We start from the raw sequence: 24,100 nt of genomic DNA, 5'->3' as shown, positions 1-24,100 counted from the left end.
AAATACCACCCAAACTGAAGTCAAATTGGGCACAATATATAATGAGACGGTTCATACTTCATGGATGTAGACATGGTAGTTACCTATTTCATAGAAGAGCTCGTGTACGTTCTCTGCTTTTTTAGCAGAAGTCTCGAAAAATTGCGGACCAATTTCTATTGCATATTTCTTACCTTCCTGCAACAATCGTAAAAGACAATTTTGTTAGCATAACATACAAGGTACATCACTAATAAGTTATCTGGTGCAACATAAAAACATGAACTCCTATATAAGTTATCGTATACCTCAGTTTCGACCTCTCTTTTAGTACTCAAATCTGCTTTATTGGCCACTAAAACCATAACCAAATGTGGGTTACTCTGTCTTTGTAGTTCTTCAACCCATTTCTTTGCCCTTTGAAATGAAACCTGCAGCAAAAGAAAAATTACAAATTTTGTTTAAAAAAAAAAACTATTTGAATCAAAGTTTCAAACTTTATGAATTTAATTAATAGTTCGTACCATGGAGGTTATATTGTAGACGACAACGGCTGCAGCTGCACCACGATAGTACATTGAAGCTAAGCTATGATAACGTTCTTGTCCAGCCGTGTCCCATATATCAAACTTTACTGTCGTTTTATGTATTGACACAACCTGTGTGAAGAAGGCAGCTCCAATCGTAGACTCCTATACTCGTGTCATTTGTTAGGATATTAGGACCCAAACAACGCAAGTGATTCTTTAAGATCACTCACCCACTTAATGAACGAAAGAATATAAATGCGAAAATGTAAATCGACACAAAAGATAACGTGGTTATATGCAATCATTGTGATTGCTTTAGTCCACGGACCAACTAGAGAATGTATTTCAGTAATTTTGTGGTGTGTTACAATTAGATATAATGAGCTCAATTTATAGGATAACAAGAACACTTAAGAAACTACAAGGAATCTTCATGTGGCCAAGTAATCATCATACTAACCAACTAGTTAATCTTTACACCCATCAATGGCATGATCACAATCATAATTTTAGGTGTAAAGTATCCCACTTTTCACCTAAAGTGAAAGGTAGACCAAACATGTTCGGATCCCATGTGAAAAAGTTGCCAGCTTGCTGCCAGCCAACGTGCGCTCAGCTCACACTTAATGGTGCGCTCAGCTCACTCGCTCAAACTTCGAACAGAAGGTTTCCAGATTTAAACCCTTGTGCGCGCTGGTTGTGCGCGCCGCGCACCATTGCCGCGCACCCTCGTTTGCTCTGCTTTTGCTCTGTTTCACGCTTATCGAAATCTACAAAATCCGTGCAAAATCCGTGTTTAAACAGTTTTTAGTGGCACTTTTTCCAGTTTTGTTTAAATGTCTCCACACTCCAACAATCTCCCACTTGGAGACTTTGAACAAGCTCCATTCATATCAATGATCTAACCAAGAACATTAAACCACCTTCGATTACCGCCTAATTCTATTTGGGACACGCACGCTCAACACAAACTTCGGATGAGTAGACTTTCGATAAAAGGTCTTCAATACTACTTGTTAAACTTGTAACATTAGCTCTCTAATTCTCTAGTTGGGGTCTTCTCTCATCAATTCATTAGAAGACCAATTGAGGTAATGCAAAACCTCAATTTCTCTGTCGTAACCACCTTAGTAAACATATCAGCAGGATTCTTCGTACCAAGGATTTTCTCCAATAATAAAGTACCATCATTTATATGTTGTCGAATAAAATGATACATTATCTTGATGTATTTCGTACGACTATGAAACACCGGATTCTTCCCAAGATGAACTTTGATTATCACAATACAATACGCAATACTCTTGTCTTTTACCCAACTCACCTAAGAAGTTCTTCAACCAAATAAGCTCTTTAGAAGCTTCTGAAATAGCCATATATTCGGCTTCAGTGGTTGATAAAGCAACACTCGTTTGTAGTCGAGACATCCAACTAACCGTCGTCTTCCCTATTGTGAAAACATAACCCGTAGTGCTTTTCCCCGAATCATCACATCCACTCAAATCAGCATCCGCATAACCTCTAAGTATGAGATTGTTTTTAGAGAAACACAATCCCATATTAGAAGTACCTTTCAAATAACGAAGCAACCATTTGACCGCTTCCCAATGCTCTTTCCCCGGATTAGACATATAACGACTTACAACTCCCACTGCTTGAGCAATATCGGGTCTTATACAAACCATGGCATACATAATACTACCCACGGCCGATGCATATGGAACCTTTTCCATGTCCATTTTATCTTTTACCGTCTTTGGTGATTGACTTTTCGATAACTTAATCGTGCTACCCAAAGGCATAGAACGAGCCTTTGAATTCTCCATATTGAACCGCTCTACTACTTTCTCAATATATTTGGATTGAGACAAGTATAAAGTACCCTTCACACGATCACGCACAATACTCATGCCAAGTATTTGCTTAGCACCACCAAGATCTTTCATCTCGAATTCACGGGAAAGTAATCCCTTCAACTTGTTAATTTCGGACATGTTGGAACCTGCAAGTAACATGTCATCAACATACAACAATAAGATTATATAAGAATACTTGAGTTTCTTCAAGTAGCAACAGTGATCCGCTTCACATCTTAAGAAACCAATCTTCTTCATAAAATCATCAAACTTCAAGTACCATTGCCGAGGTGCTTGCTTCAATCCATTCAAACTTTTCTTTAGCTTACAAACCCACTTCTCTTTACCCTTTACCTCAAAGCCCTCGGGTTGCCTCATGTAGATCTCTTCAACAAGATCACCATGCAAGGATGCAGTCTTCACATCTAGTTGCTCTAGATTTAAGTCTTCGAATGCAACCATAGAAAGTACCAAACGGATAGTAGTCATTTTAACTACCGGTGAAAATATCTCTTTGTAGTCAACCCCTTCCTTTTGTTGAAAGCCTTTGACTACCAAACGAGCCTTGTACCTTTTCTTGCCATCCGACTCATTCTTGATTCGATACACCCATTTGGTTTACAACACCCTTTTATCATGAGGTAACTTCACTAGTGACCAAGTTTTATTCTTTTCAAGTGACCCCATCTCTTCTTTCATGGCAAGCTCCCATTGTATGGATTCTTTTGTTTTTCTTGCCTCTAAGTAACTTTCGGGTTCACCATTCTCGGTATAGAGCAAGTAGTTTGCTGATGGAGAATACCTAGGATTAGGTTTGGGCACTCTAGTCGAGCGTCTTAGTGTAGGAGCAACCTGAATGGTTAGACCGGTTTCATTTGTCTCCTCATCATCACTAGAACTCGCACTATGTTCGGAATCATCACCGCTTTTCGAACCATCTCCATCACTAGCATTTCCCGACACCTTATTCGGCAATTCATTGTTTCCCAAACTCCCACTAGAACCTGCAAGATCATCAATAGAAACATAGTCAAAAGTAACTTGACTCGGTTTAGGACTCCCCGTTTCTAGTTTGCCATAGACCGAATCTTCATCAAAAGTAACATCTCGCGAATGAATTACTTTTCTAGCTTCATTGTCCCAACAACGATAGCCCATTTCATCCGACCCGTAACCTATGAAAATACACTTCTTTGACTTAGCTTCAAGTTTGTCTCTAACCGCATCTTTGGTCTTCACATATGCATTACACCCAAAGATCCTAAGGTGACCATAACTCACCTTCTTACCTTGCCATTCTTCCTCGGGAATTCGGAAACCCAACGGTGTTGAGGGTCCCCTATTTATCAAATAAGCCGCTGTGTTAACCGCATCCGCCCAAAACATTTTAGGAAAACCGGCTTGTAGTCTTATACTCTTTGCCCTTTCATTTAACGTACGATTCATACATTCGGTGACCCCATTGTGTTGCGGTGTCTCCGGTACCGTCTTCAACATTCTAATACCGAGCTTTGCACAATGGTCTTTAAACTCAAGACTACCATATTCCCCTCCATTATCCGACTTCAAGCACTTAACCTTTAAGTTAGTCTCATTTTCTACCATAGATTTCCACTTCACAAAGGTATTAAATACATCAGATTTAGCTTTAAGAAAATAAACCCATACCTTTCGAGTGGAGTCGTCAATGAAGGTGACATAATAGCGAGAACCTCCATGTGATTCTACATTGGTTGGACCAAACACATCCGTATGAACGAGCTCCAATTTCTTCAACTTAGGTGCATTCCCTGATTTCCCAAAAGTCACCTTCTTTTGATTCCCATAGACACATGGTTCGCAAAACCCAAGTTCTTCATTTTTCAAATCCGGAATTCTTCCACTCGAAACAAGCATCTTCATACCCTTCTCACTCATATGCCCGAGTCTTCGGTGCCATAGACTTGATTCAGACTCAACATTAACCGTAGCAACCACCGTGTCTTCATCAAACACTTCAACCATATAAAGTGTTCCCCTTTTATGTCCACGAGCCACTACACAACTACCCTTAACCACCTTCCATTGGCGGTTTTCAAAAGTAACCGCGTTACCTTCATCATCTAATTGACCAACCGAAATGAGCTTCCTTTTCAATTTAGGAATGTACCTTACATCTTTCAAAGTCCAATTAGAACCAAGAGTAGTCTTCAACACAACATCTCCAATACCCTCTATCTCGAGTGGTTTGTTGTCGGCCAATCTCACCTTGCCTTGATATGATCGAAAATTCTTCATCATGCTTTTGACATGAGTAGCATGAAACGAAGCTCCCGAATCCAAAATCTAAGACTCCATAGAATTTTCAACACTACATAAAAGTGCATCATCACTTTCTTCTTCGGTCAAGTTCACACCTTTCGCCGGACCATTTTTATAATTCCTTTGAAAGTACCATTTTTGATTGCAACCCCAACAAACGGTTTCACTTCTATCCTTCAATGGATACATCTTCTTTGACTTCTTTCTACCCTTCTTCTCACCGCAATCAAATTTCCTACCACGGTTGTCGGTATTTAACAAAGAACCGGATGTCGATTCTCCAGAGTTTCTCCTACGAGTATCTTCACCAAGAATCAAATCCCTTATTGCTTCAAACGCTCGCTTAGTAGTTCCCGTAGAGCACCTAACCGCGGTAACCGTACCTGACCAACTTTCCGGTAATGATGAAAGCAAGATTAGTGCTTTTAGTTCATCATCAAACTTAATCTCTACCGATTCAAGCCTTGAAACAATATTATTAAATTCATTGATATGATCCGTTGCACTCATACCTTCTTTCATCTTTGTATTGAACAATTGACGCATGAGAAATACCTTATTAGAAGCTGTAGGTTTCTCATACATGTTAGAGAGTGCTTTCAAGCAAGCAAACGTCGTCTTCTCATTCACAACGTTGTATGCAACGTTCTTAGCAAGTGAAAGACGAATAGTACCCAAAGCTTGACGATCCAAGTCCAATCGGCATCGCTCATGCTTTCGGGCTTGGTCTCTAACAAAGGTTGGTGTAGCTTCTTTTGATACAAGTAATCTTTAATTTGCATCTTCCAAAAGCCAAAGTCTCTCCTATTGAAACATCCCAACCCGTATTTAACACGAGTAATTTTTTTTTTAAATAAAACATTTACGCTCCATTCAAAAGGTTTAAACCAATCAATACAACCTGTTAAAGCTTATAACAACTTTAATGTTTACAAAAGGCACGAAGGCCATTAATCAAATGTAATACAAGTTCGACCCACTTAAAATGATAGTTTTAATCCAAACTACACCCGAGCATGGTTTGGGGCTAAACTACCCAAAACGCTAGGTCGACTTCAAAAGCTTCAACAATAATCCAACATAGGGAACTAGTATCCAACAACCCCCTTCCCCTTATCCGCACCTGCATCTAAAAAGATAAACAACGAGAGGGGTAAGCTAACGCTTAGTGAATGCAATAATTATACGTATGCATATATAACCTACTTACTTGCAATCACTTACACAATACCGCATACAAGATAGCAATTCGACAACCTTGCAAACATAATGCATAAACTACTATCCGCAATTCACAATAAGCTAGCAACAACAATAGCATATGGTTCACAATTTAATATGCTAAATAGGAATTCACACAACCATGGTTAACTAATCGAATAAGGGAACGGTACTTGAAAGACCGTCGGAGTTCATAACATCCATTAGTGTACATTACTCCGCGTATTCACTAATCCCCCGGGTGATGTCTTAAACACCGCGACTAACTCACCCCCATGACAATGTGGTGTCTTAAACACCGCGACTATCCCACATGTCAATCAAACCCATGAGTGGTGTCTTGAACACCGCGACAATCCCACTCCCATGACAATGTGGTGTCTTGAACACCGCGACTATTCCACATGTCAATCAAACCAATGAGTGGTGTCTCGAACACCGCGACAATTCCACTCGTTACATAGAATGTGGTGTCTTGAACACCGCGACAATTCCACATCCCATGCTACACAAATAAATACATTATATACGTACACGCATAATTATTCCACTCACCTTAACACGTCGTTGGTGATTAAACACTTCCGTATGCTTCAAAGCAAAGTACCTAATACATTAAGTACACATTCAATACACAACTTGTGGAACTAACCATATTACTTACACTTGAGCATTCAATGACCCAGTTGCATTAAATAACTCAATTACACCAAAACCGCCCATAAATGGCCGAGACTCAACTTTAATCACCAAAAACTAGTGATTAAAGTCTACTAACACCAACTAACACAAACTTAGGGCATTTCATACCCATTTCACTCATTTAGGTCAACCGTTACACATTTGACCCATTTTAACACTTAGACTTACAATTTTAGTCAAACTTAGCCCATTAACAATTCTTTCATCAATTTACAAGTGCAATAGTGACTAACAACACCATCTAACACTTACAACTTCAATTCATAAGACCAAACCCTAGATTATAGCTATTAGGGTTTCCTTTCATCAATATAACCCAAATTCACCCATTTAACCTTCAAATGGGTCATACAAGTCTCAAGTAAACAAAACCCTAGCCATAACCCAATTAAAACTCAAAACATAGAGTTAAGACTTACCAATACAACCACAACGTAGCGAGTGACGTAGGGAATAACTTTAAAGCTTGGGTTCGGGCGAGATTTGGCCTTCTTCTTCACCAAAGTGAGCTCTCTCACTCTAAAACCTCAACTCTCTCTCTAGATTTAATTTAGGTAGATGAGAACGTGATAAATGAGGATGGGATAAGGTTGAACCAGTTTTAGACTCCCCAAAACCGGCCATAAGGTAGAGGACCAACATACCCCCAAAGATTCCATTTAATTTGGGTCAAAAAAGTAAAATAGCGATGAACGTCGCGTTTCGCGACACTCTGTCGATGTCCGCGGTACCAGGACGCGACCAAGCACACTCAAATGCGACAAGTGGGTCAGGAGCTGGGATTTAATGTCGTCGCGTTTCAAAACACCCTGTCGCGTATCGCGACACACCCAGATGCGATGGGTACACCCAAAACGCGATGAAGGGCCTGATCAACCATTTTCCACATTTTCAAGATTTAAACTATAAACAATCGTTCGCGGTTAATATTGAACGTTTACAAGGAAAAATGTGCACCTTTATACCATGTACGAGGAAACGGGATGTTACAACTCTCCCCCACTTGAATCGGAGCGCGTCCTCGCGATCCAAGCCGCATGACAAGCCGGGAGATAAACCAAAACAAACTCTTCGGATTCCCACGTAAACTCGGAACCCTTTCGATGTCGCCATTGCACTTTAAAAGTTCTAACTTCTTTGTTCCGCAACATTTTAACCTTTTCATCAAGGATTGCAATCGGCTCTTCAACATACTCTAATTTGTTATTCAAGGTAATCTCATCTAACGGCACCTAAGTCGAGTCATCCGTAAGGCACTTACCAAGATGGGAAAAATGAAATGTGTTATGGATTCCCGCAAGCGCTTTGAAATGTCCCGTTCATATTGATTATAAACGTTCTATATTAATTGATTTCGTTGCGAGGTTTTGACCTCTATATGAGACGTTTTTCAAAGACTGCATTCATTTTTAAAACAACCATAACCTTTATTTTATCAATAAAGGTTTTAAAAACATTACGTAGATTATCAAATAATGATAATCTAAAATATATTGTTTACACACGATCATTACATAATGGTTTACAATAGAAATATATTACATCGACATATGTTTCTTGAATATAGTTTTTACACAATATCATACAAACATGGACTCCAAATCTTGTCCTTATTTTAGCATGCAACAGCCGAAGCTTTTAGTATTCACCTGAGAATAAACATGCTTTAAACGTCAACAAAAATGTTGGTGAGTTATAGGTTTAACCTATATATATCAAATCATAACAATAGACCACAAGATTTCATATTTCAATACACATCCCATACATAGAGATAAAAATCATTCATATGGTGAACACCTGGTAACCGACATTAACAAGATGCATATATAAGAATATCCCCATCATTCCGGGACACCCTTTGGATATGATATAAATTTCGAAGTACTAAAGCATCTAGTACTTTGGATGGGGTTTGTTAGGCCCAATAGATCTATCTTTAGGATTCGCGTCAATTAGGGTGTCTGTTCCCTAATTCTTAGATTACCAGACTTAATAAAAAGGGGCATATTCGATTTCGATAATTCAACCATAGAATGTAGTTTCACGTACTTGTGTCTATTTTGTAAATCATTTATAAAACCTGCATGTATTCTCATCCCAAAAATATTAGATTTTAAAAGTGGGACTATAACTCACTTTCACAGATATTTTCTTCCTCGAAAATAAGACTTGGCCACGGATTGATTCACGAACCTATACAAATATGTACATATATATCAAAGTATGATCAAAATATAATTACAATCATTTTTATTATGTTTTAAAGATTTGAGTGTATTAAGTCAGCTGTCCTCGTTAGTAACCTACAACTAGTTGTCCACAGTTAGATGTACAGAAATAAATTGATATATATTATCTTGAATCAATCCACGACCCAGTGTATACACGTCTCAGGCTAAATCACAACTCAAAGTATATATATTTTTGAAATCAACCTCAACCCTGTATAGCTAACTTCAACATTACTGCATATAGAGTGTCTATGGTTGTTCCAAATAATATATATACATGGGTCGATATGATATGTCAAAACATTTGCATCCGTGTCTATGGTATCCCAAGATTACATAATATATTAGAATACATGTATAATACAATATAAGTTAGCAAGGATATGATTTGTATAGAATCGTTACATTATTTCCCGTAGCTACAACAATCAAAAAATATCCAATCTTGTTTTACCCATAACTTCTTCGTTTTAAATCCGTTTTGAGTGAATCAAATTGCTATGGTTTCATATTGAACTCTATTTTATGAATATAAATAGAAAAAGTATAGGTTTATAGTCGGAAATATAAGTTACAAGTCATTTTTGTAAGAGATATTCATTTCAGTCGAAAGAACGACGTCTTGATGACCATTTTGAAAAAAACATACTTCCACTTTGAGTTTAACCATAATTTTTGGATATAGTTTCATGTTCATAAGAAAAATCATTTTCCCAGAAGAACAACTTTTAAATCAAAGTTTATCATAGTTTTTAATTATCAAACCCAAAACAGCCCGCGGTGTTACTACGACGACGTATGTCTGGTTTTACGGTGTTTTTCGTGTTTCCAGGTTTTAAATCATTAAGTTAGCATATCATATAGATATAGAACATGTGTTTAGTTGATTTTAAAAGTCAAGTTAGAAGGATTAACTTTTGTTTGCGAACAAGTTTAGAATTAACTAAACTATGTTCTAGTGATTTCAAGTTTAAACCTTAGAAATATAGATCTAGCTTCAAAGGATCCTTGGATGGCTTGAAAGTTCTTGAAGCAGAATCATGACACGAAAACAAGTTCAAGTAAGATTTCTACTCGAAATAAGATTGTTATAGTTATAGAAATTGAATCAAAGTTTGAATATGAGTATTACCTTGTATTAGAAAGATATTTTACTGTAAATAAGAAAGATTTCTTGAGGTTGGATGATCACTTTACAAGATTGGAAGTAAGCTAGCAAACTTGGAAGTATTCTTGATTTTATGAAACTAGAACTTATAGAATTTATGAAGAACACTTAGAACTTGAAGATAGAACTTGAGAGAGATCAATTAGATGAAGAAAATTGAAGAATGAAAGTGTTTGTAGGTGTTTTTGGTCGTTGGTATATGGATTAGATATAAAGGATGTGTAATTTTGTTTACATGTAAATAAGTCATGAATGATTACTAATATTTTTGTAATGTTATGAGATATTTCATGCTAGTTGCCAAATGATGGTTCCCACATGTGTTAGGTGACTCACATGGGCTGCTAAAAGCTGATCATTGGAGTGTATATATAAATAGTACATACATCTAAAAGCTGTGTATTGTACGAGTACGAATACGGGTGCATACGAGTAGAATTATTGATGAAAATGAATGAGGATGTAATTGTAAGCATTTTTGTTAAGTAGAAGTACTTTGATAAGTGTCTTGAAGTCTTTCAAAAGTGTATAAATTCATATTAAAACACTACATGTAAATACATTTTAACTGAGTCGTTAAGTCATCGTTAGTCGTTACATGTATATGTTGTTTTGAAACCTTTAGGTTAACGGTCTTGGTAAATGTTGTTAACCCATTGTTTATTATATCTAAATAGATGTTAAATTGTTACATTATCATGATATTATGATATATAATATATCTTAGTATGATATATATACAGTTAAATGTCGTTACAATGATAATCGTTACATATATGTCTCGTTTCGAAATCATTAAGTTAGTAGTCTTATTTTTTTTTATATGTAGTTCATTGTTAATACACTTAATGATATATTTACTTATCATTTATCATGATTATATAATGTAAAAATATCTTAAAATGATCCATATGTATTTAGTAAGACGTTGATATAACGATAATCGTTATATATATCGTTTTCGAGTTTCATAATTCAATAGTCTCATTTTTATGTATATAACTCATTGTTAAAATACCTAATGAGATACTTACTTATCATAAAATCATGTTAACTATATATATATATATATATATATATATATATATATATATATATTCATATATATGTCATCATATAGTTTTTACAAGTTTTAACGTTTCGTGAATCACCGGTCAACTTGGGTGATCAATTGTCTATATGAAACGTATTTCATTTAATCAAGTCTTAACTAGTTTGATTTCTTAACACGTTGGAAACATTTAGTCATGTAAATATCAATCTCAATTAATATATATAAACATGGAAAAGTTGGTCACTACAGTACCTACCCGTTAAATAAATTTCGTCCCGAAATTTTAAGCTGTTGAAGGTGTTGACAAATCTTCTGGAAATAGATGCGGGTATTTCTTCTTCATCTGATCTTCACGCTCCCAGGTGAACTCGGGTCCTCTACGAGCATTCCATCGAACCTTAACAATCGGTATCTTTTTTTGCTTAAGTCTCTTAACCTCACGATCCATTATTTCGACGGGTTCTTCAATGAATTGAAGTTTTTCATTGATTTGGATTTCGTCCAACGGAATAGTGAGATCTTCTTTAGTAAAACATTTCTTCAAATTTGAGACGTGGAAAGTGTTATGTACAGCCACGAGTTATTGAGGTAGCTCCAGTTGGTAAGCTACTGGTCTGACACGATCTATAATCTTGAATGGTCCAATGTACTTTGGATTTAGTTTCCCCCGTTTACCAAATCGAACAACGCCTTTCCAAGGTGAAACCTTAAGCATGACCATTTCTCCAATTTCAAACTCTATATCTTTTCTTTTACTGTCCGCATAGCTCTTTTGTCGACTCTGGGCGGTTTTCAATCGTTGTTGAATTTGGATGATTTTCTCAGTAGTTTCTTGTATTATCTCCGAACCCGTAATCTGTCTATCCCCCACTTCATTCCAACAAATCGGAGACCTGCACTTTCTACCATTAAGTGCCTCAAACGGCGCCATCTCAATACTAGAATGTTAACTGTTGTTGTAGGAAAATTCTGCTAACGGTAGGTGTCGATCCCAACTGTTTCCGAAATCAATAACACATGCTCGTAGCATGTCTTCAACCGTTTGTATTGTCCTTTTGCTCTGCCCATCAGTTTGTGGAGGATAGGCAGTACTCATGTCTAGACGAGTCCCTAATGCTTGTTGCAACGTCTGCCAGAACCTTGAAACAAATCTACCATCCCTGTCAGAGATAATAGAGACGGGTATTCCATGTCTGGAGACAACCTCCTTCAAATACAATCGCGCCAACTTCTCCATTTTGTCATCTTCTCTCATTGGCAGGAAGTGTGCTGACTTGGTGAGACGATCAACTATTACCCAAATAGTATCATAACCACTTGCAGTCCTTGGCAATTTAGTAATGAAATCCATGGTAATGTTTTCCCATTTCCATTCCGGGATTTCAGGTTGTTGTAGTAGACCTGATGGTTTCTGATGTTCAGCTTTGACCTTAGAACACGTCAAACATTCTCCTACATATTTAGCAATATTGGCTTTCATACCCGGCCACCAAAAGTGTTTCTTGAGATCTTTATACATCTTCCCCGCTCCGGGATGTATAGAATATATGGTTTTATGTGCTTCCTTAAGTACCATTTCTCTCAATCTCCAAACCTTGGTACCCAAATTCTATCAGCCCTATATCGGGTTCCGTCTTCCCGAATATTAAGATGTTTCTCTGATCCTTTGGGTATCTCATTCTTTAACTTTCCTTCTTTTACAACCCCCTGTTGCGCCTCCTTTATTTGAGTAGTAAGGTTAGTACGAATAATTATATTCATAGCTTTTACCCGTATAGGTTCTCTGTCCTTTCTACTCAAAGCATCGGCTTCCACATTCGCCTTCCCCGGGTGGTATCGAATCTCAAAATCATAATCATTCAACAGTTCAATCCACTTGCGTTGTCTCATATTCAGTTGCTTCTGATTAAATATATGTTGGAGACTTTTGTGGTCGGTATATATAATACTTTTGACCCCATATAAATAATGCCTCCAAGTCTTTAATGCAAAAACAACAGCACCCAATTCCAAATCATGAGTCGTATAATTTTGCTCGTGAATCTTCAATTGTCTAGACGCATAAGCAATCACCTTCGTTCATTGTATTAATACACAACAGAGACCTTGTTTTGATGTGTCACAATAAATCACAAAATCATCATTCCCTTCAGGCAATGACAGTATAGGTGCCGTAGTTAGCTTTTTCTTCAATAACTGAAATGCCTTCTCTTGTTCATCCTTCCATTCAAATTTCTTCCCTTTATGCGTTAATGCAGTCAAGGGTTTTTCTATTTTGGAGTAATCTTGGATGAATCTTCTGTAGTAACCAGCCAATCCTAAAAATTGACGTATATGCTTTGGAGTTTTTGGGGTTTCCCACTTTTCAACGGTTTCGATCTTTGCCGGGTCCACCTGGATACCTTCTTTGTTCATTATGTGACCGAGGAATTGAACTTCTTCCAACCAAAATGCACACTTTGAAAACTTAGCATACAGTTTTTCTTTCCTCAACACTTCTAGCACTTTTCTCAAATGTTCTTCGTGTTCTTGATCATTCTTTGAGTAAATAAGTATGTCATCGATGAAAACAATGACAAACTTGTCAAGATATAGCCCACACACTCGGTTCATAAGGTCCATGAACACAGCTGGTGCGTTAGTCAATCCAAACGGCATAACCATAAACTCGTAATGACCATAACGCATCCTAAAAGCAGTTTTTGGAATATCAACCTCCTTTACTCGCATTTGATGATATCCAGAACGTAAATCGATTTTCGAATAAACCGACGAGCCTTGTAGTTGATCAAATAAGTCGTCAATTCTCGGCAGTGGATAACGGTTTTTGATGGTAAGTTTATTCAACTCTCTGTAGTCAATACACAACCTAAATGTACCATCCTTCTTCTTGACAAACAAAACAGGAGCTCCCCATGGTGATGTGCTTGGTCGAATGAAACCACGTTCTAATAGTTCTTGCAGTTGGCTTTGCAGTTCATTCATCTCGCTGGGTTCGAGTCTGTAAGGAGCACGAGCTATTAGTGCAGCTCCTGGTACAAGATCTATTTGAAATTCAACAGATCGATGTGGAGGTAGTCCCGGTAATTCTTTCGGAAATACATCGGGAAATTCTTTTGCGACGGGAACATCATTGATGCTCTTTTCTTCAGTTTGTACTTTCTCGACGTGTGCTAGAACAACATAGCAACCTTTTCTTATTAGTTTTTGTGCCTTCAAATTACTAATAAGATGTAGCTTCGTGTTGCCCTTTTCTCCGTACACCATTAAGGGTTCTCCTTCTTCTCGTACAATGCGAATTGCATTTTTGTAACATACGATCTCTGCTTTCATCTCCTTCAGCCAGTCCATGCCAATTATTACATCAAAAATCCCTAACTCTACTGGTATCAAATCAATCTTAAATATTTCGCTACCCAGTTTAATTTCTCGATTTCGGCATATATAATCTGCTAAAATTAATTTACCGTTTGCTAATTCGAGTAAAAATTTACTATCCAACGGCGTCAATGGACAACTTAATTTAGCACAAAAATCTCTACTCATATAGCTTCTATCCGCACCCGAATTAAATAAAACGTAAGTAGATTTATTGTCAATAAGAAACGTACCCGTAACAAGCTCCGGGTCTTCCTGTGCCTCTGCCGCATTAATATTGAAAACTCTTCCGCGGCCTTGTCCATTCGTGTTCTCCTGGTTCGGGCAATTTCTAATAATGTGGCCCGGTTTTCCATATTTATAACAAACTACAATGGCATAACTTGCTCCGACACTACTTGCTCCGCCATTACTCGTTCCGACACTATTTGTTCCTTTCGTTTTGTTAACCCCTGGTCCGTAGACCTCACACTTCGCCGCGCTATGACCATTTCTTTTACACTTGTTGCAAAATTTGGTGCAGAACCCCGAGTGATACTTTTCACACCTTTGGCATAGCTGCTTCTGATTGTTGTTGTTGTTGCGGTTGTTATTGTTGTTGGGATGATTGTTGTAGTTGTTGTTGTTGTTGTGCTGTTTGTTGTAGTTGCGATTGATGTTGCGATTGTTGGGATAGTTGTTGTTGTTTTGGTGACTCTTATCACCGTTTTCCTCCCACTTTCTTTTGACTAGCTTCACGTTGGCCTCTTCGGCCGCCTGTTCTTTAATTCTTCCCTCAATCTGGTTCACTAGTTTGTGAGCCATTCTACATGCCTTTTGTATGGAGGAAGGCTCGTGTGAACTTATATCTTCTTGGATTCTCTCCGGTAACCCTTTCACAAACGCGTCGGTCTTCTCTTCCTCATCTTCGAACGCTCTCGGACACAATAGGCACAATTCTGTGAATCGTCTTTCGTACGAAGTAATATCGAATCCCTGTGTTCGTAACCCTCTAAGTTCTGACTTGAGCTTATTGACCTCAGTTCTGGGATGGTACTTCTCGTTCATCAAGTGCTTGAATGCTGACCACGGTAGCGCATAAGCAGCATCTTGCCCCACTTGCTCTAGATAGGTATTCCACCATGTTAACGCAATACCTGTGAAGGTATGCGTAGCGTACTTCACTTTGTCTCCTTCAGCACACTTACTTATGGAAAACACCGATTCAACTTTCTCGGTCCACCGTTTCAATCCGATTGGTCCTTCGGTCCCATCAAATTCTGAAGGTTTGCAGGCAGTGAATTCCTTGTAGGAGCATCCTACACGATTTCTTGCGCCGTTAGCTGTATTGCTAGATTCAGAGTTATTGTTGGTATGTAGCGCGGCCTGTACTACGGCTATGTTTGAAGCAAGAAAGGCACGAAATTCCTCTTCGCTCATATTCAAGGTGTGTCGAGTAGTCGGTGCCATTTCCTTCAAAATAGTCAAATGAAACAAATTAATCATACAGAATATTGAGAGTAGTCAATAGTATCTCGTAGCATAATATGAACTCATTTATAAAAGCTTTTTCTTCATATTAGCGTTTTATAAGTTTAAATTCGGGTACTACCTACCCGTTAAGTTCATACTTAGTAGCTAATATACAATTCAACTACTACAATTCCATATGAAAAACTGATTATAATAATATATCACATACAAATATTCTTCAAACTTACAACTTCGCTATATTACATATAACATGAAATATAGTACACTCTGATACATGACAGTTTTGAAGATAAATCTAGTTAATACGCAAGTTGTTCAACAAAGGAAATAAAGACACGTAATTCATAAGTCCAGAAACAAGTCATGCATTCTGGTTTTACTAAGACGACTTCCCATCCTTGGTCTTGTGGAAAATAACCATTATGACCATTGGCTAGGCAGCATGTTGTAATGTCGTCAAAAGGACGAGGGTTTCGTAATGTCCAACAGCCCCGTAATAATCTAAAAACCTTGTTTCTCACCCCAACTACTGAATCCGTCACTTGTGGGAAAGTTTTATTTAAAAGCTACAATCCGATGTTCTTTTTCTCACTTTGGTAAGAAGCGAACATCACTAACACGTAAGCATAACATGCTTCTTTATGTTTCATGTTAGAAGCTCTTTCTAATTCACGAAATCCTATGTTGGGATATGTTGAGTCAAAATAGGTTCTTAACCCGTAGCGTAAAATTGCATTTGGGTTCCCCGCATTTAACGCTTTAAAGAAAACACGACGTAACTTAAAGTCTCCCCAATGTGATATACCCCACCTATCAAAGGAAATCCTTTTATATACTAAGGCATGCCTGGAATGTCTTTCAAATGTTTAACAAGTTAATTTCGCCATAACTAATTGTGAAGATGAATCCTGACCGACTCTAGACAAGATTTCATCAATCATATCCTCTGGTAGGTCTTCTAAAATATTCGGTTGTCTACCCTTAACATCCATTTTTTGTATACTGTAAAATAGACAAGGATTAGATTCGTAAAAGATAATTAAAAAAACAATACAAGTAATTTTTACATAGAACATAAAAGTACAAGCACACTACAATACATATAATACACAACATGATTACAACCCTCTAATATGAATTTCTGGTTTCTTATTCTTCGGACTTGGTTCGTTTTCATAATTTTCTAGGAATATACGGTGTTCCTCTAATACGAGCCATCGTTTTTCACAATGGTTTAGAAAAACCTGGTGGTTTAGAGGTTCCCGGGTTATTGTTACAATTTAGAAAATACGGACGTTGCCGATACATATAAAGTTCATCGGGGTTGGAATCAGGTTTCTCTATTTTTATACCTTTTCCCTTATTATTTTCTTTTGCTTTATTAAATTGGGTCGAGGTAATTTCTATAACATCATCGGAATCCTCATCGGGATCCGATTCATCAGAAAATTGGTAATCTTCCCAATATTTTGCTTCCTCGGCTGAAACACCATTGACCATTATTGACTTTGGTCCGTTGGTTGAGGATTTTCTTTTATTTAATCGATTTACAGTAGGTATCAATATTCTTTCCTCCAAAACCTCTTCTTCTTCCGGTTCCTCCTCTTCCGGTTCCTCCTCTTCCGGTTCTTCCGGTTCCTGTTCAGGAATTTGTGAATCTTCCCAAAGTATATTCGACTCTTCATTATTATTAGGTGAGTCGATGGGATTTGTACTAGTGGTAGACATCTATCACACAATATCAAACACATTAAGAGGTTAATATATCACATAATATTTACATGTTAATAATATATAGTTTCCAACAAAAGTGTTAAGCAATCGTTTTTAAAGAAAACACGGTCGAAGTCCAGACTCACTAATGTATCCTAACAAACTTGATAAGACATACTAATGCAAATTTATGGTTCTCTAAGACCAACGCTCGGATACCAACTGAAATATCCCATTCATATTGATTATAAACGTTCCATATTAATTGATTTCGTTAAGAGGTTTTGACCTCTATATGAGACGTTTTTCAAAGACTGCATTCATTTTTAAAACAACCATAACCTTTATTTTATCAATAAAGGTTTTAAAAACATTACGTAGATTATCAAATAATGATAATCTAAAATATACTGTTTACACACGACCATTACATAATGGTTTACAATAGAAATATATTACATCGACGTATGTTTCTTGAATGCAGTTTTTACACAATATCATACAAACATGGACTCCAAATCTTGTCCTTATTTTAGTATGCAACAGCGGAAGCTTTTAGTATTCACCTGAGAATAAACATGCTTTAAACGTCAACAAAAATGTTGGTGAGTTATAGGTTTAACCTATATATATCAAATCGTAACAATAGACCACAAGATTTCATATTTCAATACACATCCCATACATAGAGATAAAAATCATTCATATGGTGAACACCTGGTAACCGACATTAACAAGATGCATATATAAGAATATCCCCATCCTTCCGGGACACCCTTCAGATATGATATAAATTTTGAAGTACTAAAGCATCCGGTACTTTGGATGGGGTTTGTTAGGCCCAATAGATCTATCTTTAGGATTCGCGTCAATTAGGGTGTCTGTTCCCTAATTCTTAGATTACCAGACTTAATAAAAAGGGGCATATTCGATTTCGATAATTCAACCATAGAATGTAGTTTCACGTACTTGTGTCTATTTTGTAAATCATTTATAAAACCTGCATGTATTCTCATCCCAAAAATATTAGATTTTAAAAGTGGGACTATAACTCACTTTCACAGATATTTCCTTTCTCGGAAATAAGACTTGGCCACGGATCGATTCACGAACCTATACAAATATGTACATATATATCAAAGTATGATCAAAATATAATTACAACCATTTTTATTATGTTTTAAAGATTTGAGTGTATTAAGTCAGCTGTCCTCGTTAGTAACCTACAACTTGTAGCGACCCCGAAAAATCGTCAAGTGACGGCGTCGACTACGTAGGTCCCATTACCTGGTCATAAGTCTTTAAAACAGACGTTTGACCCAAAATATGTCGCATCCATTCAAGTGTAAAGATTATTTCAAAGTTTACAAAGATAATTGACCACAAGTTAAGTTACAACGATATAAGTACAAATGAAAACTATGCGACACAGTTTAAATAAGTTCAAAAGATGCTCCAAAATGCATGTATACTCGACATCCAAGCAAGTATCAAAAGAGTGCGGAAGCATGTATCACTAAGCATTCAAAACCTGAGAAAACATAGAAGAATCTGTCAACGAAAACGTTGGTGAAATCATAGGTTTAGTAAGTATTAAACGTTGTTTTTGAACCACAAGATTTTGTATTTCCATAACGTAGATTATCCAAATCATTTGCATTCCAAAAGTGTTGTTATACGCGAGCACTCAATTATCAAAACTTAACCAACGTTACCCCATCACACAGTGCTAGAACCCACACTAAAACACAAAAATATATTTCATCCGCATAACGGTAGCGAACCGTCCGAATGAGGGTTTGTTAAACCCGTATGGCCACACAATATAAGTTCTCGCTTACACCCTGCAAGTGTAACTAATGATAATCGAATTGAGGCATTTTTGTTCTAACTCGCACGTGGAATGTTTGTTTTCACACTTGTGTTCAAAACATAAAAGTAAGTAGTACAAGATGTAACAAAGTATATGTTTTCTCAGCCCACGATTTAAAAGTATAAAAGTTGTTGAAAAGGTGGGACTATGATCTCACCTTGAGCGCGAGAGTTAATAAAGTACTTCAACAAGTAAACGCGTGCAAAGACAAAGCTAGTCTTGACCTAAACATATAGGTTATATCAATATCGGTAAGCACAACGGTCAAAGATGTTCAATTAGTCCTATGGCTCGTTACGACTCGATTATATTAACATGTGAATCAACTAGTCAAGTTTCATGCAAGTTACAAGTAAATAATCATGTTAGAAAGGTTGCATAAGTATTTGGTTAAGTTTGACAAAAAGTCAAACTTGGTCGGTCAAAGTCAACGAAAAAGTCAACATGTTCGGGTCGGGTCTCGGACAAATTTTCTATGCTAGTTATTCATATATAAGCATGTTAAAACAAGTTGCAAGTGAATTGGAGGTCTAGAACATGCCAAACATTTTTCGTCAAAAGACTAAGTGAACAGCCAGTTTTAGGCCATTAGGACGGCGTCCCAGATGACTGGACGGCGTCCTATATTGAAGAGTGGGACGGCGTCCTGAGTACCTAGATGGCGTCCAGGTATTAGAAGTGGGACGGCGTCCTGAGTTTCTGGACGGCGTCCTGGTTGGTTTCCAGGCCCTGTTTGCTGCAACTCTAAGTGCACGAACCAACAATCAAACCAACCCAAATTACAAACCGCAAACAATTAGAACATGCATTTTATATCACCGGAAAGGTAATTTGACGAGGAAAACACCTAGACACATTTCATCAAGCAATTCAACACTTACACACCCCAAAACCGCATTTAAACGTCCATAATCAAAGTTCAAGTTCCAAATATGCATTTCATGATTCGGGCAACCGTTTTACATGTATGATATGCCGTTTCGAAGGTGATCAAACACACATTGCAACAAAACACATAACAACAATATCTCATAGCATTTGACGCATCAAAAGTTCATGTAAAGCTTATCAAACCCTAATCCAAGTTCACAAAATCACTAGTCATGAGTTTGATGTTTCCTTAATCAACCTATACATCAAAACGAAGCTAAAGATACTAGTAACACTTTTAAAACATGCACTTTAACAATCTAACAACATTTGATCATCCAAAATCAAGGATTTAGCAAGAAATTTTCATATTGAACTAGTTACACCAAAAACAACGAATCGGGCATACAAATTACATACACGACATCACAATGAGCCATAGACACTAATTAACAACTTTATAAGTCAAGAACACGAATTTAAAGAAATCTAGTGTTTTAGAAATGTTACCCAAAATCGAAGTAGTTAGCATCAAATCGAAGAGGATGATGAGAGGATCAAGAATATGTAGTTTGTTTTGATGTTTACTTCCTTGGTGAGATTTGGATGATGATTTTATGTTTGAGAAATGAGAGAGTTTGAAAGTATCAAAAATGGAAAAGGGAGGATGAATGAAAGGGATAAAGGAGGTTGACTCTTTGACCTTGTCAAAAGTTTGATACTTTGGCAAGTTTGGTCCCTCAACTTTGAATCGGGTGCGGAAAATAACCGAACGAATTATTTTAAGTTACACGGGAGTACGGGAGATATTAAAATCCGATAACGAAAATATTTAAAATGTTACATAACAAAGGATACGAATCTAGATACGAAGGGTATTATTTAAAAAGAAAAAGACGGGCGTTAAAATAATTTAACGGAAAAATGCGGGATGTTACATTATCCACACCTCAAAAGAAATTTCGTCCCGAAATTTAGTTGGAAGTAGTAGTCGATATCTCTTACTCGAGACTTTACGTTGTCAATGTTATGAATAAGTGAAGGCACGTCCTTGAGTGTTCTCATGAATTGGATAGTTAGGGTATTTCGTTGTATTAAGGTTCGGTTTTTACGATCCCTGTTTTCAACTGGTTTTCCTATGAAGAGAAGTTTGTCATCGATAGTTGATGTATCTAGCAGGATTGCACGTTCCTGTTCCGCAGGACACGTTTCTAAGTTTGTTACATGGTACACAGGGTAAGCGGAAACTTAATTGAGTCATAGGTTCCAAACGGTAGGAAGCGGTTCCAATACGCCCCAAGGTTTCAAAAGGGTTAACGTGTCGCGAGTTTAACTTTCCCTGATTCCCGAAACGGATTACACCTTTCCAAGGTGCGGGTTCTCAATATTACACTGTTACAGGGATTTTTTTGAGGTTTTCATCTAAGTTTGGTATAACTCTTTTGGTGACTATGGGTTGTCTCGAGCCCTTCTCGGACTTGAATGATCTCAATTGTTGTTTCTTGATTGAGTTCAGATCCTGTGTTTTGTTTGCCACATGCGTTGGTTAAATGAACAGGGGTACGACATTAGCGGTCATATAGGGTTTCGGAAAGTGCGGGTGAACACACGAGTGGTAACTACTGTTGTACGAGTGATCTACTAAAGGTGACAATACGAGTTTGTGACATGTCTTTCCAAGACGTAAATCGTTCGTTTGCTCGGTTCATCGGTTTGTGGGTGGTACGTGGTACTCATGTCTAAGCGGGTCTCCAGGGTTTCTTGTAAAACTAGAAGTGAAACGAGTATTTCGATACGGGATAATTGACAAGGATACACCGTGTTGGAATAGAATCTCTTAAGATATGTTTGAACAAGTTAGTTAGGGTTCAAAAAAAAATGTTCGTTAGGACTATTCACCCTCGTGGCGAATACTAATGTAATGTGAGGAGTTTCTCTATCAATGGAGAAATGTTACAAGGAGTTTCCTTAAACGGAAATGCGAGCGATAAAGATAGGAGTGAAATGAGGACTGAGAATAGGATGAGCTTACATCTCGAGGTTGCCATAACGTGCCTCTAGTTGTCGAAAATTGAAGTTTGGAAGAGAAACAAGATAGTACACGTAATTGTATAGTTCGGGGTTGAATAATAGTTGGCCGATTATCAGAAACACAAGGACGTTAAGTCAAAGAAGAGTGAAGTATCGTTGGATTGTGTGTTATCTTAAATTCCAGTAATATCAGACAGTAACGGTGAAATAACAGAGGTATGTGTGTGGTACGTGATGACGAGAAAGTTGATCGGATCTACAGTTTAGTATTCGAATTCTTCGTGCAAAATAACGAATTTTAGTTACGTTAATTTTGAGTCGAGAGAGTATGCCTTTCAGCGTTCATGTAGAAATATTTCCATGTTTGAGTTCCATCTGTTGCTATACAATTTTAACTAGAAATGTTGGTGTGAAGAATCACGCTCAAGGTTCGAACACGGAGAGGTTTAAAGTTTTCCCTTAGTGAGTTAACGAGTTTAAAAGTCGGGTAACACGAGAAAAGCCAGAAATGAATCTTCGGTGATAACAGGCGAGATCTAAGATTTTACGAATACAAGTCTGAGTTGAGAGAGTTTCATGATTTCGTGTGGCTTGATTTCGAGATTGATTGTAATGCCTTGACCATTAACATCATGGTCTAGAAAATTTGACTTCGTTTAATAGAAATTCTCACTCGGAGAATTTGGTATAGAGTTGCTCTTTTCTCAAAGTTCGAGCGTAAGATGATGATGTTGTTCGTTTGCCTTCTTTACTTGAATAAGTTAAGATGTCATCTATAAATATGATAACAGATTTGTCTAGATAAGTTGCATACGTGGTTTAGGAGGTTCATGAATACGGACGGAGTCCTAAATAAATCAAATGGTACTAAGAGGGATTTACAACTAACGTTGCGAGCTCGGAAAATGGCTTAGGAGACATCGTCTCCCTTAACCCCCAATTGATGATAACCAGAACGGAGGTCGATTTGGAATACACGGGATCCACGCAGATAATCATGAGGTAATGGATACGAGGAAGAGAGTATTGGTTTCCAACCGAAAGTTACTTAGTTCACAATAATCTATACATAAATGTAGGGCAACAATTTCTCCTTAATGAATAGGTTTTGAGTTCCTTAGTTCTATAGGTGTCGAGTCCAATTTCTTAACGCATATCCTCCGATAAAATTTATAGGCACACAATATTTTCCGTCGGTCACTTAAATCGTCTAAGTAGTATCTGGGGGAAAGAGGTGGAATATAAAAAGCACGAGTCAAATCCTTGGTTATAAAACGTCTAACGGTACTCGAATCGAATAAGTATGAAATATACGGTTTGTTGTGAAGAAACGTACCCGTGACTAGTCCATCATCGTCTCGGGCATCCTAGGTGTCGATGTTGTAAGTTCAACGGCGCGCGTTGGTTTTTGCTTTATTCTTTGGGCATTCATTCCTAAAATGACCCGATTGGCCACATTTGTAGCAAATACTCGGCTTTGGTGCGTCGGGCCCCTTTTGAGTGACGGGGGCGGTACTTCCACAATACTTGGCAATATGACCACTACCTTGGCACTGATGGCAAATTAGCTTGCCACATTCACCAAAATGATGCTTGTGGCATTTGTTGCAAAAAGGTCGTGTCCCGGCATAACTTTTCTTGCCGACGGGGGTGAGAGGTTCCTTGGCAAAGTTGTTGTTGTAGTTGCTCGATTGGGGGGCTTCCCATTTTCTTTTGT

At 37.4% G+C, this 24,100-nt stretch overlaps 1 protein-coding gene across 1 annotated transcript in view; it reads right to left on the bottom strand.

Moving 5' to 3' along the window:
- Positions 1-229: 229 nt before the first annotated feature.
- Positions 230-24,100, bottom strand: part of LOC139843140 (ras-related protein Rab5-like) — a 225,445-nt gene continuing 201,574 nt past the window's right edge. Inside the window, exons 2-4 of the mRNA XM_071833211.1 lie at positions 504-671; positions 288-410; positions 230-241 (exon numbers count right to left, since the gene is read on the bottom strand). Coding sequence (XP_071689312.1) covers positions 230-241; positions 288-410; positions 504-671 — 303 coding nt within the window. The remainder of the gene's footprint in view (positions 242-287; positions 411-503; positions 672-24,100) is intronic.

This window comes from Rutidosis leptorrhynchoides, chromosome 4 (genome assembly GCF_046630445.1).
Source record: "Rutidosis leptorrhynchoides isolate AG116_Rl617_1_P2 chromosome 4, CSIRO_AGI_Rlap_v1, whole genome shotgun sequence".
Taxonomy (NCBI): Eukaryota; Viridiplantae; Streptophyta; class Magnoliopsida; order Asterales; family Asteraceae; genus Rutidosis; species Rutidosis leptorrhynchoides.
Note: the sequence above shows the minus strand (reverse complement) of the source record. Positions and strands in the feature narration are given on the sequence as shown.